This window comes from Cricetulus griseus (genome assembly GCF_003668045.3).
Source record: "Cricetulus griseus strain 17A/GY chromosome 1 unlocalized genomic scaffold, alternate assembly CriGri-PICRH-1.0 chr1_1, whole genome shotgun sequence".
Classification (NCBI taxonomy): domain Eukaryota; kingdom Metazoa; phylum Chordata; class Mammalia; order Rodentia; family Cricetidae; genus Cricetulus; species Cricetulus griseus.
In genome coordinates this window covers 158,839,675-158,856,984 of record NW_023276807.1, presented here as the reverse complement: position 1 = coordinate 158,856,984, position 17,310 = coordinate 158,839,675, and the positions used below count along the sequence as shown (strand labels likewise).

Sequence of the window (17,310 nt, the reverse complement as noted above, 5' to 3'; positions counted from 1 at the left end):
GGCAAGAGAATTAAATTGCTGCCCCGGGACTCACTCACTGCACAGTCTAGCTGGGACTTATTAACTTTGCACAACATACACATGTAAAAGCAAACACCCGCCCCAGGACTGCAACCTCTCCCACACTGCTCTGCAGTCAACAATCACAGACAAGTTACTTTATGCTATGTTGCAGAGTGCTTAAGGATTTGTTATATATTTTTTAAAGGAGACAAAGAGTTTACAGATGAGCTCACAGCATCTGCAAAATGAAACACATGCAAGTGAAATGAATAGAAGACCATCCAGCAGACAGCAGGAACATGGTGACTTAGAATGACTCAACCATGAGAGTCATTTGACTGGGGGCACAATCCTAGGTGAGTTCTTCAGTATTGTTCTAGTGGACTCCACTCCATTCCTCATGAGTTCTGGCTTGGAAACTCTAATTACTCTCCAGGAGTTGAGCAAAATGAACCAGTGCCTCAGGGCCATGGAGGGTCCACACTGAACCACAGCAAGGTTCCACACCTCTGCCATGCTCACCCATGTTCTTTCAGAAGAAAGGCTAATCCTACAGTAGGCTAAATCACAGCCACTCGATAGTCGTGGAAAATTCCACATGGCCGTACCATGGATGAAAAAAAGATGGCCAGTACCCTTACAGAATGCAATCAAAGACAAAGCACATATAATAATTTATTTCCTGGACTTCATCTAAAATACACTAGTTCATTCTTTATCCCAGGGTTCTATGGTTGACCATTAATATGAACTAAAGCGGGTTTGTGGACCTTGTGACTGTGACTGCCAAATGTATGAAAGAGGAAGCCTCCATTTGCAAAGCAGGGTTTGTCATTCCCAGTGGCTCATTTCACAACTCTCTGAAGAATATTATTCTCAGGCACGACACTGTTCACCACACACTGGACAACTTAACAAGGTACCACTACTTTCCAGGTGAGAAAACAGAGTGAGCAAGGTATTAACTGAAATGAAGCTGAGCAAAAAAGAAAAATATAAATAAATAAATATATATATATGTATATATATATATATATATTAAAAAGCATAGTGGAAATGATGGCCCCTTCCAAAACATACTAAAATGTTTACTTTGATGCTAACTGATAACTCCTAAATGACACCTTATTTATCTGTTCTGCATAAATACAGAACATATGCAAATTTTCAAAGTTCCTAATGCATATTCAAAAAGCCCTCAGATAATTTTACTTCAACTATCAATTAATCAGCCAGGAAGTTGTTTACCATTAGGTTATCTTTGTGTACATATTTATAATAAGCAAAGATATTTTGAAAGAGCAGGAAAGAAATTGCAGCGAATGAATGAAGACAGTACATGCATGCATGAGACACTTGGTTCAGTCTTCAGAACAGTAAAGAAATATTTTAACCCTTGTAATAAAATTTGTATTCTGATTTTTCACTAATAAAGATACCTAGTCCTTTGTACTAATATGGCTGGGGATGGAGCTAATAAAAATCAATGGGTATTACTAGTCTCACCATTTTGATGATTTTCTGTCTGAACTGGCTGTAATATCCTATCGATTTGATTGCTCCCTCAATACAATTTTTTTAAAAATACAATTGCTCCCTCAATACAATTTTTTTAAAAAAATGAAAAATGTGCTTAAGAACTTCTTCCAATTGACTTCTGAAACACACAAACACACACACACACAATATATATATATATATATATATATATATATATATATATATTAGTAAAATTACCAGTACAGGTAAGAACAAGATCCTGGCTAAACATGTGATAGACAACATTTTTTTAAAAAACTACCTAACATGTCTCAACCAGACTTGGTGGGCCATTTGCTATATCTGTGGCAAATGATCAACTATGTTAACTTTGTCCGGATGGCAGAGAAAAAGCCACAGGAGCATGTAAATAAACCTGTATGGCTATGCTCCAGTCAGCCTTTCCCTGAGCACTGGCATACCATTTTCATGTGTCACAAAATACCACTCTTATTTTCTAACTGTCTAAAAATATAAAACCCACCTTCAGCTCACCAGCCAGAGTCTGGATTTGACTCACAAAGCCATTCTACATCAAAAAGGACAGGAACCTGTGAATCTACCAAAAACAAAAAAAAATGCCATTGTGACACTCCAAAGGGATAAGCGAAGGCAGGAAAGGCTCCAGTGGACGTGTCGATAATAGGACAGGAGCCTTCAGAAGTTAATTATCTATTCCCATCCACACTGCTCAGGCCCCTAGCTCTTGAGCCTGCTGATAAAATTCCAGTCAGTTTCCCTGTCCTTGAGCTGTACTGGAAGATATGGGACAAACCATACTGTCATCCCCACTGTCAGCAAGAATGATGGGCCGCCATTACCTGATTCCAGACCAAAAAGGAAAGTGTCAGCGCCTGGCTACCTGCTTATCACACAGCAAAGCAATTTGTTTTCTACAGAGGAAACAAAAGGACCTAATTTCTGCCAATGCGAAGATCAATTGTGAAATTTACTGTCAATGGAGTGGCAGTAAAAATAGGCCCATCAACATGCTATGCTCCAAGTTGGGAACAGCAGGGCAATGACTCAACCTGACACCTCAAACAAACCCAGAGGAGAGTCACCATGCTCTCCAAAGATGATGGTTCCAGGCCCACAGGTGCCTCCACAGATAGCAAGTGAATCCAGCTCATTGTTTAGATGCCTAATCAATTTCACCAGAGAACAGCTCATATGAAAGTGTTTGTTGGTTTGTTTTCATTAAATCTCTCTGTGTGTCTCTGTGTTTGTATATCTGTGTATGTGTTGTGTGTGTGTGTGTCTCAATGTGTGTGTCTGTGTATCTCTATCTCAGTGTGTTTCAGTGTCTGTGTGCGCGTGCAGTGCATGTATGTGTGTGTAGCGGTCTCTCTCTGTGTGTATACATGTCACAGAGCTCCGGAGGTCAGGGGACCACCCAGGGCATCAGTCCTTGCCTTCCATCTTAGTTGAGACAGGATCTTTGCCACTGCCACATGGATGAGCATCTGGTCCACAACCTTCCAGAGATTCTGTCTCTACCTCTAGTTTTGGCATAGGAAGGCTAGGATTAGATGAGCTGTTGCATCCAACTGTACACAGTTCTAGAGAACCGCAGTCAGGCCTTTCTGCTCACACAGTAAGTACAGTGTCACTGAGACTTCCCCCCCCCCATCTACTTTATGAGAGCCCCCTTGGCTGATATCAACGTTACTGATAACGAGTTGCTGTTACGTTTAAAAGAAAGGAAGCAGGAAGATGTATTGCTTCTGGCTATATTCTCATTATTCATCGAAGATGATTACTTTTTTAAGTTTAATGTTTTGGTTTTCTAATGTTTTGGATCTCTGAGATGAAGTAAAACATACTTGTAAAGATTCAAATCTAATTCACTTGCTAATAGTCAGAAATGGCCTTAAATGAGAGAGAACTTCATTTTTAAGCAAGCACACAATTTATGGTGATAACAGATGTATAACTAGGTGTGTACTTGGTGGATGTGTTAACTGATCTTTCCTAATAAGGACATTAAATAGAATGTGGTTTAAAGTATAGCAAAAAAAAAAAAAAATTAAAACCATCTTTAGAGTGATAAAGGGAAAAACCAGAAAAGGAATGTAATTACAAGTACTTCCTGAATTCTTTCAGGGCTGAAATACCACAGTTAGGAAAAGGAACCCAAACACAGTGTTTCTTCTGTACGGATAGAGAGTCATGCATGTTATAATTTTTAATTCACATTTTTGTGAATCGAAAGGGCAAATACGGAGTTTATTTTAATAATCATTTTCCTGGAATTTTCACATTTTGCATGCTTAAAATCACATAGAGAGAAGACAGAATCCGGAATATTCTGAGTCAAGCAATCGTTATATATCAGCTTCTCATCCGTCCTCCAAAGACGCTCGATCCCATCACTTCCCACAGGTACAAATGAGCGACTCTGGGTTTGGAGAGGTGCTACATCATCATTTGCTTCAAGATCTCATGGAAGGCTGGTTTGATGGATCCTCAGCTAACTGTAATTTCGACAGCACAACTAAAATGGCAGTGGCGTAGTGATTCTATACTGCCATGCTAGAGCAACACTTAGTCTCATTCCAAGAGCGAGGTCAGTCAGGTACCACACAGCCGGCAACACTCACGTGGAGGTGAGTCACTTCTGGTGACTCACTCAGTGCTGCAACACCTACCTCAAGAACAACACGATGTCTGGAAAAATTACCAGCAACTCATCTATAGTTCAGATACCAGCATACATATTCTAAATACTCCCTATCTTAGTTTGGGTTTCTATTGTTGTGAGGAGACACCATGGCCATTTAATTGTGGTGGCTCGATACAGTCTCAGAGGTTCAGTCCATCTTGGCAGGTAGCATGGTATCACGCAGGCATACCTGGTGCTAGAGAAATAGCTGAGTGTCCTACGTCTTGCGAGCAACAGGAAGTCAACTGACACATGGGCAGTGTCATGAGTATAAGAAATGTCAAAGTCCGCCCCCATAGTGACACACTTCCTCCAGTAAGGCCACACCCACTGAACAAAGACACACCTCCTAATAATGCCACTTCCTATAAGATTATAGTATTATGGAATTATGGGATTATGGGGGCCAATTACATTCAAACTACCACAATCCCCAAAGTCACAACATCCTCTGAAGAAGAGTGGGGTTTAGAGCAACGCCATGGGCTATCATTAAAAATAATACACACTTTTGTAACCACCCCCTTGTTCCTGTATCTCGAGAATAAAGTTTTTTAGACAACAGAAGATTCACACCCACAATGGACAGAGTCATCACATTTTCTTCAACAAAACATGTATTTGCACACAACTGCTTTGGTTCACTCCTGAAAGGAGACAATGGCTGACAATAGCTATTGTCTACTGAACTGGGGTTGATCACCTGACACAGTACCTGGTGAAATTTCTCAAGAAAATGACTGTGTTGACAGTGGCAATAGATTAGGAAGACACTGAAGAACTGCCTGCACAGGCAACAAAATAAACGAAGGCAAGCAGGCAAGGCGTGGGGCAAACAGAGGAAACCCTCCTGTCACCAATCTCTCAGGTGCCCCTGGTCCCTCTGTCCCGATTCCCTCGCTCTCACCTGGGCATATATGTAGCAGCTGCTCTCAGAGGACCCCCCTCTTCTGAAGGTAACTCCAAAATTTCTCCCTTCCCTTCTCTCTATCTCTGTCTTCCAGGCCCCCCTCACAGAACAAGACATCCATCCTGCCCTGCCCAGCCCTGCCCTGCCCCTGGTGATTTCATCAGAACCCTCCTCTTACCTGTCTAATTTTACCCCACTTGCTCAGTTTCTCGGAAGAACCCTGAATACACTGTGTTAAATGCCAATGGATTCCCCATGTTCTCAATTAAAGGATGGAAGCCGTCCTCTAGATCTACCATGCCCGTGACCACTGTTCCAGCCTCGTGTTGAATACTATTTCCATCACATCCAGCCACAATGGCTTCCATTAGTTCCCGCCACGAGTGGTCTCCCTCCTTCCTACCATAGCTGTTTCCTTTCTCTGACACAGTCTCCTTATTCATCAGACTCAGTTCTCTCGTGCCTATGATTTCATTTCCTCCTCTGTAGCTTCCGACTCCCCTGCTTGACATGGGCTCCTATTATTCACTATCATGGCTTCCAGATCCCCTTCATGACACAAAAAGCAACTGCTTATGTCTGATTGCCTCTGACAGGAAAATCTCCAGGATCAGGAAGCAGACCTGCCGGGCTTCCTGATGAATGGCAGCATCCACAATCAGAGTTATTGTCCGATGAGCTACATCCCCTTTTCCCTTCTCATCGATTTCTCTTTCCTATTTCAATGAAGGCTCGCAAGAGCTATTACATTCACCAAAGCACACATCTGTCGGCTCATGTGTGAAATTGTTCCCTTATTGTCCATCTAGTCACCAATTTGGTGATAAATTGTGAACATATATTGAGATACTACTATGTTCAAACCCTGAAAAAAAAATGCAGGTAGTAAGGTATAGTCTGCGTTTGTGCACTTTTACTAAATGTAAGAAGAATAGCTACTTTAATCTATTGTTAACTTATGTTGGGACATGGGACAGGCGTTTGGAAGAGACACATGCTGAAAGACCCCCGTGGAGGTACTTTCGTAGAAGGAGACCCGTACCCAGGAATCAGCGAGACCACGAACTTGGATGCAAACTGCAAGAGGCTTTATTGGAGACACGGGTACCCGGAGCGACTTAGCTTCTGTGAGGCCAAGCGCGCCGAGCCAAGGGAGAGGGGTCCTTATATAGCAAAAAGCGCAAACGAGAAGCAGGGATTCTATTGGATAATTCAAATGAGGCGCAGTACAGAGCTATTCCCATTGGTCAATGTAAATGAGGCGCTACTCAGGGTTATTCAAATGAGGCAAAGTATAGAGTCATTCAAATGAGGTGAAATACAGAGTCATTCAAATGAGGTGAAATACAGAGTCATTTCTATTGGATGGTTCAAGTGAGGCACAGAGCCATTCCAGACCAGCATATTCTCTAGGTCTGGTGTCTGGTACAACAGACTCAATTCCCCCCTCCGCGTCCAGATGGCTGACCTTGGGGGCGAAGACCTTGGGATGGAGTGTTCCCCATCGGGCGGGGGCGCAGGGGTGGGGCCCCGGGCCGGCCCACCTGATGCTCGCCCTCGGACCGGCCCACCTGGTGCTCGCCCTCGTGCCGGCCCACCTGGTGCTCACCCTAGGGCCTCCTCGCGGGCTCCTTGCTCGGCCCCAGCCCCGGGGCGCGGTGCCAGGCGGGCGGGCAGGGGGCACGGGGCCCCGCCGGGGTGGACCAGCTTTGGAGGGAACCGGCGGCCGGACGTGCGGCGGCGGGGGAAGTGGAGGCCGGCGGGGGTGGAGATCGGGGAGGCACAGGAGCGAGGCATCCGCCACGCGCCCCATCAGCTGCCGACCGGAGGAGGAGGCAAACTTAAGAGCTAAGGGGCAGGGGTCTTTCAATGCAAGGATACATCCAGAGATGGGGTATATCCCAGAATTTCAAGGATTTTTTTTCCGTTGTTTTCAAGACAGGATTTCTCTGTGTAGCTTTGTAGACCAGACTGGCCTCAAACTCACAGACATCTGCCTGTCTCTGCTTCCCTAGTGCTGGGATTAAAGACATACACCACCACCCAGCCGGATTTCAAGAACTTTATGGAACAGAACCACTTTTTATTCCCTTCAGGGTGGTGATACATTATTTATGATTTAATAAAGCTTGCCTAAGGGTTCAGGATGCAAAGCCAGCCACAAGCTATAGAGGTCAGGCAGTGGTGATACACACTTCTAAACCCAGTAGCCATACTAATTAGCTATAGAAGCTAGGCAGTGGTGGTTCACACCTCTTATCCCAGGACTCAGGAAGTAGAGGTAGATGGATCTCTGTTAATTCAAGGCAACACTAAACTATCCAAAACTGATCCAGTCCTAAAGAGAAACAGCTCACACAAAAGTGATCTCAGCACTTGGGATCACAAGCCTTTAATCCCAGCACGAGGGAGGTATAAAAAGCAAAGGTCTCTTGTGAAGAGTTAGCCTCCAGGCATGTTGAGGAGAGGCAGCAGTCAGAGGCTTGGAGAAGAGCTTGTAGAGACAGGATCAACCTTTTCAGTCTGAATAGAGTTAAGAGCTAGTGGCCAGCTGCTTTGCTTCTGTGATCTTCAGCTTGAAGCTTGAACCCCAATATCAGTCTCTGGGTCTATTATTATTCATGTTATATCTTTGATTTAATTTTACTACACTTAATCATCCACTTGTGTACTAAGGAACTGCTGAGCACACATTGGGCCTTAAACACTCTATGACGTGAGAGCAAGACAAGAAAAGTAAAACCTAAGACATCAATGAAGATATGTTATTGTAGCTCTTACAGGGACCTTAGGAGAGGAGGGCCAAAATGAGTGGAAAATAAGAGCAACCAAATTCCAGACAAAGCAAAGGCCTCACCTAAAAAAGATTTTACACACACCCATGTTCAGAGCAACATTATCCCCCACACTTAAAATGTGTGAGCAACCCGAGTGTCATTGACAGATAAACAGGCTAACAAAATGTGGTCTATACACACAATAGAATAGCAACACTGTCTTACAAAGAAAAGAAACTTTGACATAGGTCATAACATTGAAAAATCTTGAGATTATAAAATCAGTAAAATAAGCTGTACACAAAAAGTCAAATATTGTGAAATTCCACTTATGTGAAATACCATAGAGATGGAAAAATGTGGGGTTTTCTAAGGTTTGGTGAGGGAGGAATTATTTGTTGGATAAGGACCTCTGTCTGCAAGATGAATATTCTGTGACCTGGCTGCTATGTGATTAACAATAAATGACTAAGGTAAAAACATCATGGTATGCACATTGTAGCCCAAGTAAAACTTTTGAAAATATATAGATCTGGATTAAGTTAAGCAAGGTTGAGATAGTCACTAAGTGCATCCCTGACCTCTGTTGCCTATCCCTTAAAGTCCAGCCTCTAAAAGGCATTGCAAACTTCAAGTCATTGCATGGAAAATGGGGGAGGGGATATATTTGTGACACTATAATCAATCTTAAGAAACATGGCTATATTTGTATGTCATAATGGCCAGCCTTTGCCCCCTAATTCCACAGCAAGGGCTTCTCAGTTCATTCAAGGGCTAGCAATGTCTGCTGTGTGAGGGCAGCTGGATTAAAATAAAGTGCGGCAACTTGAATACAACATAGGACTGCATGTAAGATTATGAATGATCTCGGCACAAGTAACCCATTGGCTCAAGGAAATTTTTCTGCTGTAAAATCAAAAACATTTTTCCCACCAGCAGTCCTCCAGAGAGTCTTGTGAGGGACTCACAAAGAATGCTACTTTTATTGATGTGTGTGGATATGCATGCACAATGAAGGATTCACTTCCAATTTTCCACCAGTTTTAAAGGTGGGGTTAGAGATGGAAATAAATATCTATATAGAGAGATATAGGATGGATAGATAGATAGATAGATAGATAGATAGATAGATAGATAGATAGATAGATAGATAGATAGGTGTGTGTGTGTGTGTGTGTGTGTGTGTGTGTGTGTGTGTGTGTGTTAGAGAATTAGGCTTTGGGTTTGATCCTCAGCAACAGAAGAAAAGTGGGAGGATGGGGTTAGATGAAACAAGATTGACAAATGATAATAATTCTTGAAGCATGTTGAAGGTTGCATGAGGTTCATTATGTTATTCTCTCTATTTTGTGGCTGCTTGAAATTTTCTATAATAAACAGTTATTTAAAAATTGTCCATGTAGCAAAACAATTTATGACAGGCTTGTGGATAGCTTCAAGACAGCAGTCATAGAATTTAGATTATTCCAAACCCATCAAGAGATCATAAAATTAAACAAGATTTATTGCCAGTAGAATGTGATAGTGTCTTTGCCTAAACAAATCCAAGAGTGCAAGAGAACAGGTGAGGAAAGATTTAATAATGAAAATATCTTCAGCCTTGCATTCCTCTGCTGCTTCAACTAAATTAATCCTGTCTACACAGGGAGCTGCAACAGAAAACATCAGGCCCAATCCTGACTCCTCAAAGCCAATGATTTTCCTGATAATATTTATTGTTAGGTTCTAGTTCTGGATAAAACCCTAACCCCCATTTTGGTTATCTGTACACGGAGGACTCTTAAGAACTCTTCGTATGAGGGTTCCCTACTTGAGAAAGTGTAACTAAATTCTGAACTATGGACAGACATAATGACCCATATAAACTGATCAAAAATAGGGGGATTTCCCTAGGCAAAGAAGAATATTTATTAGGTGTGAATGTCTACCTACTTTCCTCTCTGGGGTTTACATATTCAATAAGAAACCAAAAAGAATTTTGAAATCCCATCTCCTTCCAGCAATTATATTATCTATAGTTTGTATCTTTTAATGATATTTATGCTGATTACAAAAGTTTCATGCACTTATTCTAGAGAACTTGAACAACAATCAATGAAAACGATGCCAAGAACAACTGTTCACATTTTGCTTTCCTTCCAGTGTACTTTATAGGGACAAACAATGAAAAACTAAGACCCCAGCCTCATTTACAAAAGCAGTGTGTCCCTGGCTATTGGAGCCAATAATGAATCAATAGAAGGGACCTGGGAGGCTTTGCAGTCATGCCAAGAGTAGGGCACTTGGAGACAGAGAGAAAAGAAACATGCCATAGTCTTCCCTTTCTCTTGGCAGGTAGATGTGGCAAGCTTTGTTGACCATATAATGCCTGAGGGATGGCAGCTAGCAAGGACCTTGGATTTTTAAAACTGGCACTACACTCTTGGCATGGTAGGCCCCTCAGCTGTCTTCCAGGAGGATAAAAGCAGCCCTCCCTCTACCTTTTAAGTGCCAGAAGCATTGCCCTTGTCTGAAGACAAGTTTCATCTACAGCATCATTTCCCATCTTGGAGTTTAACCTGCACCCAGTTACTGATTCTCAGAGAGGAACGAAGCCCTGATCCCTCTGCTGATATGCACAGCCAACCCTGAATGGGCATATGAATCCAGCTCCGTGGGATTGCCTGAGATCACTGTTACTATGTCATGCATAACTAACCACATTCTCCCCAAGAATCAATAAAGCATCCCTCTGCACACTGGCGTACTCCCACAGCGCATTGCTTAGGAATCCAGTCACTCTGTCAGAGCAAGCAGATCTATTTGAACTAGTTCAAGTACCTAATGCATGCTGATCTCAGTGCTAGAAATTCTAAGTTGATATCACAGCCTTGACTTTGTGTATTGAATGTGCTACGGTGGGGGACACGCAAATAAGAAATAAGTATGGTGGCAGGAAAACTCACTGTACCTGGACTCATAAAAGCTATTATGTCTGGTCTGTACCATGTCCAAGAAAGAAAAGGTCATTCTGTCTCCATGTCTCAACACCCTTACACTCTAAGTCTCTGGTTCCCGGACCTTCAATTCTTTTATCAGGATGATCTGTTCAGACTTTCTTCCTTCATTTACCAGTCTTGCCCATAGTCAAGCTGCCTTGACCTGGTCTCACTTGGTCAAGACAAGAAGTACCACCTGGGATAATCAGAAAGGAAGCAGGCACTAAATGCAGAGATGGGAAGAAGAACCCAGGAAGCTCCAAAGAGAAGGTAATAGTTAGTTTGGGCTTAAGGTCAGATAATTTGCAATGGAAACAGTTTTCAATTTTCACATAATTTTTAAAGGCATTACATAGTTAAAAGTTATTGCAAAATTATTCACAATAGCCCAAATACGTACATAACCTGTTCTGGTGGCTTCTCTGTTGCTGTGATAAAGCACCAATCAAGAGTAACTTAGGGAAGGGTTGACTGATTTTAGCTTACAGGATACAGCAGTGGATCTGGAAGGGAAGCCAGGGTCAAACTCAAGGCAGGAACTCAAGCAGGAACCTGAAAGCAGGCACTGAAGCAGAGACCTAGAGCAGCAATGCCCACTGGCTTGCACTCCGTGGCTTGCTCGCTCTGCTTTTGTACACAACCCAGAACCTCAAGCCCAGTGGTGGCACTGCCCACAGTAAGCTGGGCCCTCCAACATCAATAATTATGCAAGAAAATACCCCCACTGTCAAGGCCATAGTATTCTCTGATGGAAGCAATTCTTCAACTGAGCTCCCATCTCCCCAACTGACTCTAGTGTGGGGCAAGTTGACAAAAAAAATTGACCATCACACAACCCACATGTCCTTAACAGAAAGATGAATAAGCAAAATGTAATAAATGTTTATGCACAGCAGAATATTAGCTAGACGTTAAAAGGAGCGATGTTCTGCGGACATTATGCCAATGAGATAGGACAGGGAAAGGACAACAGATACTATATGATTTCATTTATATGAAATATCCAGTACAGGCAAATTGAAAAAGGTGGAATATGGCAGAGAGGTCAACAGGGGCCAATGGAGGTGAGAGTGGGGAGTTATTGCTTTCATAAAGATTCTGTTTAGAGTGATTTTATTAGTTTGTGAAATTGGGTATATAGCACTGGGAATGCAATCAATATTACTGAAATGGACACTCCACTATGGTTAAAGTGGCAAACCTATGGTTCAGTGGTACTTTTACACATACAAACAGCTGTGTACATGTGACCAGCACTTGTTTTTCCACGTACAGACCTTCCAACATTAAGGATCTCCCCCCAAGATCCTTAATGTCCCACCCATCTACAACCCATAATTACTAGAAATGACTTCCATACCAATCTCCATAAACATCAAGTAGTTATGTCAGGTAATTATGGATGAAACTACTCAGCATAATTTAAACGCCAGAACACTGAGTTGCCTTTCTTTGCTAACAATGACCATTCTACTTTATAGTGACCACCATGTCCATTGCTACACACATGATGAGAGAATACATCTATCTCAGTAAGGACAACCTCAGTGGGTGCAGGCATTGGATGCCAACAGGCTATCACATACCTGGCAATGAAGCAGCTCTCTGCTTCTCCTGAGGCACTGCCAACCAGCAGGCCCTGTGATTTTATCAGTTAACAGCTATTGATTTTTGCCAAGAGGTCTGACAACCATGATGCCCTTGCTTCGTGATGAGATGACAGTGGACACAGGTATTCACTTCCCTTATCTCTGTTGCAAAAGCTGCCACACCAGGCAAACCTATTTCCCAGAATGGAAACAGTCTTCTAAGAGGCAAGGGCTTGACAATGGCCCATGATCCACCTCAATGGCCCCAATTTCTGAGTGTACACAAGTGTCCCTGAGATTTGGAGAGTTTGTTATGGAGGAAAATAAAGGAAAAATCTGACAGGCTCTATAAAGATCAGAAGACCTCAAAAATAAGATTGTTTCTTACAAGTCATAGCACCTTCCCCCAAGGTGTGTTAGATTTACTTACTGCAGTCAAAATATGGATAGCATTTGGTGCTAGGTTCCAAAGAGACCTAGAACTAGACCTATGAAGCCTGCTGGAAAAATAGTAAAGTTAGCCACAAAGCTTTTTTCATGGCTGGTTTAAACACAGGATTTTCAGTGCTGTAACAGAAGCACTTGCAGTGGAAACGGTTCATCTCAGGAGCAGAAAAGAATTCTAGGTTATGACTGTGGGTGCTACTTAATGGTAGAGCACTTGCCTAGCATGCATGTACAAGCCCTGAGTTCAATCAACAGCACTGGAGAGAGACAGAGACAGAGACAGAGTGGGAGGATGAGACTTCTAGGAAGTGGTAATGCTTAGATTGAGTCTTGGAAGCAAGAATATAGATTAAATGCAAGGGTGCCATAGGGACTAAAGAATCAGTAGCTCAAGGCGAGTAGGATAGCAGTGTGGTGTGTACCACTGATGAGAAAGACATAATGAGTAAGAGGTGGGTAGGCTAGCAAAGGCCTGGCAAGAGCTACAGGAAGCTAAGGGTGCAGAGTTGGTGAGTTGTTCTAGACAACATGGGCATCAGTCAACTCAGGTGACCTGCTGAGAGGCGGGTCATGACAATATATATATATATATATATATATATATATATATATATATATATATATATTCAATCAGCCCTCTCAATGACTTACTGAGAATTAACCCTTCCTCTTAAGATCAGTTACTTTGAAAGATCAGTTTCAACATACCGACAGTTAAAGGTTCTTGTCCTCCTGTCCATACAAATACACAAACCACAAGGACAACCACCAAGTGGTGGCCATGGACTTGAATTCAGTCATAGACCCTATTCAGTCTCACAACTCTCTCCTTACTCAGCTTCACTGGCTTCCGGATATGACTATGCCTTTACTTGCTATCTCCAACCCATATTAACTATCCACAGTGCCCACTGCTTCTATTTCTGCCGCAGAACCAGGCTCCTGCCTCAGCTACTTCTCTATCCTCTTAAATGTTTTAGAGATTTAAGTATATATGTTCCCCAGAGTTAAAGACTCAGATTTAGTGATTCCTGCATCTCCAATGCCAGTAACTAGTACTCACTAGATCTGCATGAAGTGTCTATTGAATCCAACAGGCTATTGGTACACGCTGTATGCTAGCCCTGGGAAGGAGTATCTGCTCTCTTATGGAATAGTGTCACCCAGTAGTTGAATCACATGTCTCCCCTGAATATTCTCTTGAACCCTCCCAGAGGGGACCACTCTGAATATGATTGCTCTGCAATTCCCCTCTGGTCTGGCTTCCATCACAATGTGGCTGGTGCTACTAATAGAAAGTGAAAACAAATACTGCATGGAGTCATTATACACGAGTTTGTGGGAAGGGAAAAGGGAAGAGTCTATGTGAGCACAAACCAGGGAAATGTAATGTAGTCACATTACAATGTGCCCTGTTCTGTGGGTCTCTTTTATTGTAGTGCTTTCTCAGCTAGGGTCTACAACTGCATCATTTCACCTAAGCATTTGTTGAATTGAACCATCTTTGTGTCATGGAAGGATATGCCTGTGAGTCAGTCAGATAAGAACATTTAGGTTGGCCAAGTAGAATGACATTTGAGTTAATTAATCAGCATCAGAGATATATAAATAAATCTCACATGGATTTTCTTTTCTCCAAAAAGTAATCCTCCCCTGTGATGATGCATTCCTTTGTGTTGCTAAGCCCTCTGGATTAAAGAGCATCTCAATGTCTTGGTAAACGCCCAGCTACCCAAAGATGGTGAAGCATGCTTCACTTGGCAGCAATTCACTTCCCAAAAACAATTTTCCCTCTCGGAACGTATTATTTCTGCACAGTGATAATTCCCTCAGTGTGATTCAAGATCTTACTGGTTTCAATTTCAGGAGATAACATCCTTTGTCCTTTACTTCTGAAACTCTTCTTTTGGGGACATGTATCCCATGTCTCTGTATACACAGGGAATGAGCATTGATTAACCACTAGGTTAGATCTATGTTGAACTTCAGACAAGAAAAGTTTCTCCTCTCAACTCATTTCCTCCACCTTTAAATAAATAAATAAATAGTGAAAACAGTACCAAACAATACCAAATGTGCCACATGCTATCTTGGATAGCTTCTACTTCTAATACTTCTTTCGGAGATAATCCCCACTAAGATGAAATTCATAATGGGGGGGAGTGGAGTCCAGTGACATTAGCACCCAGTACATGGAAGAGAAAAGAGAGACCATACACATAAGCAGCAGGGTGAAGATGGCCCAAAGAGAAAGAAGCTTTGCTTCCTGCCCGGGCAGAAAACAGATGATTCATCATAATAAAGAAACTGAGGAAAATGTAAGCCAGAGACTGTTGACAAATGTGTAGGCAGGGCAAAGAGAGGCCCAGGCAAAGAGAAGGGGCCATTAACACCAGTAGACAGACAAGGACATGACAGAGAATGGTTCCCAGAACATACAAGAGCTGTGCCTTTTGGACATAGAGGAACCCAGCCTAGCAGAGGTGAGATCTTGGAAGGCAAATATCCTCCTACCTGAACCCTCTGGTCTCCTACCGGCATTTCCCATTGGTTATAGCCAACTGTAAGCCATAGAGGGAAGAAGCTCAGAAATGCACACAGCCCTCTGCCTTGTGGAGCAGTTCGGAGCAGGTTCGGAGCAGGTTAGGAGCAGGTTCGGAGGTGCAAGCATAAGAAAGATCCAAAATATTTGGTTTTCTGCACAGCTTTTTTTTTTAAGGGTTCCACTCTTAAAACTGGCAGAGGGGAAGCATACCTTCCTCAGAAGTAAGCTGCTCTGTACTAAGGTAAGAGCTCCTGGCAACGCTGAAGTAAGAGTAGACTTGTCCCTCACAGAGCAGACAGAGACGTTTCCTGAAGACCAAAGTTTGAAGAGGCCAACCATGAACCACTTGTGAAGGTGGGTATTACATAAGATAAATTTTGATAAGCAAGTTCTAATGGGCTTTTGTGATCTGTGCTGGGTATTTGAATGCCTAGGGTAGGTGTGGTGTGGTGTGGTGTGGTGTTGTGCGTGCGTGCGTGCGTGCGTGCGTGCGTGCGTGCGTGCGTGCGTGCGTGCGTGCGTGTGTGTGTGTGTGTGTGTGTGTGTGTGTGTGTGTGTGTGTGTAACACAACAGAGTGTGTGTGGAGGTCAGGACAGCTTTTAGGAGGAGACTTGTATCCACCACCCTATTGTAGAGAGACACTGTAGCCCCACCTCCTAGGAGCCCCTACAAGTGTGCCTGACCACGCCCGTAAGGACGTGGTCAGGGGAGGTCAGGGAGCAATTCTTAAGGGGCCGCAGACATGTGGAGACCCCTTCTCTCTGGCCTCCCTAGCTTGCTGCCTCTGGGCATGCTCTGGCTTGTGCTTGGCCGGTATTACTTGAATAAAGATATCTCGTTATAACCTATTGACACAGAATCTATTGTTTGGGAGGCTGGGCTGCATAATCCAAGCCTGTGAGCTTCTAGGCTATTCTCCTGTCTCCACATCTCTGTGTACTAAGAAGCTGGGATTACAGACACAGGCTAGCACATCTGACTTTGAATATGGGTTCTGAGGATCAAGCTCAGGCTGTCAGGCTTTTATCCACTGAGCCATCTCCTCAGGTTCAGGGAACTGTTTATCCCATGGAGTGAGAAAACTCTAGGCACTGCTAGCAGCCATGCATTATAAGTAACAGTGTACAAATTACAATTCATTCCTCTCAAGTCAGAGGTGGTGAACACCTTTAAAAGTTCTACACCATTAGAACATTATTTGAAACCACGGAAAGTTCTGGAGGCAAATCCATACTTCAGAACCTTGCTTGCATCAAAGACCTGTTATATTCACTATGGATTACTTCTATAGCAAGAAAAGTACAATATAAGTACAATATAATTTTCTTAAAGATAGTTCTACAAGTAAAAAATCATTGTCAACGTGGGTGTGTCTTCACTATAAAAGTGGCATCAATTGAGAAAGCTGATTACACTTACCTTGGGCACTCACGCACCCTGCACAGACCATGGCAGGTAAAAGAACATCAGGTTGGAGGAAGCAGTAATTTATAGCAGTGGTTCTCAACCTTCCTCGTGCTGCAACCCTTTAATACAGTTCCTCATGTTGTGGTGACCCCAACCATAAAATTATTTCATCAATACTTCATAACTGTAATTTTGCTACTGTTATGAATCGTAATAAAAACATCTGTTTCGCAATGGTCTTAGGCAACCCCTGTGAAAAAGCCATGAAACCAAAGGGGTTGTGACCCACAGACTGAGAACCACCCATTTAGCGTCTCAGAGACTTGAAATCTTTTCTGATTGTTCACTATAATTTTGCTAATCACTTTAGCTCATTAATCTGTATTTTCTTGACAGGTAAAATAAAATAGCACTATTTGGTTCATAGATTGTTCAGAGGATTATAAAAA

General features: G+C 42.7%; 1 protein-coding gene and 1 pseudogene across 1 annotated transcript in view; one reads left to right on the top strand and one right to left on the bottom strand.

Annotated features, from left to right (window-relative positions):
- Window positions 1-5,629, bottom strand: part of LOC100753685 (extracellular matrix protein FRAS1) — a 269,806-nt gene extending 264,177 nt beyond the window's left edge. Inside the window, exon 1 of the mRNA XM_035453056.1 lies at window positions 5,315-5,629. Coding sequence (XP_035308947.1) covers window positions 5,315-5,629 — 315 coding nt within the window. The remainder of the gene's footprint in view (window positions 1-5,314) is intronic.
- Window positions 5,630-6,576: 947 nt separating this feature from the next.
- Window positions 6,577-17,310, top strand: part of LOC118239695 — a 69,163-nt pseudogene continuing 58,429 nt past the window's right edge.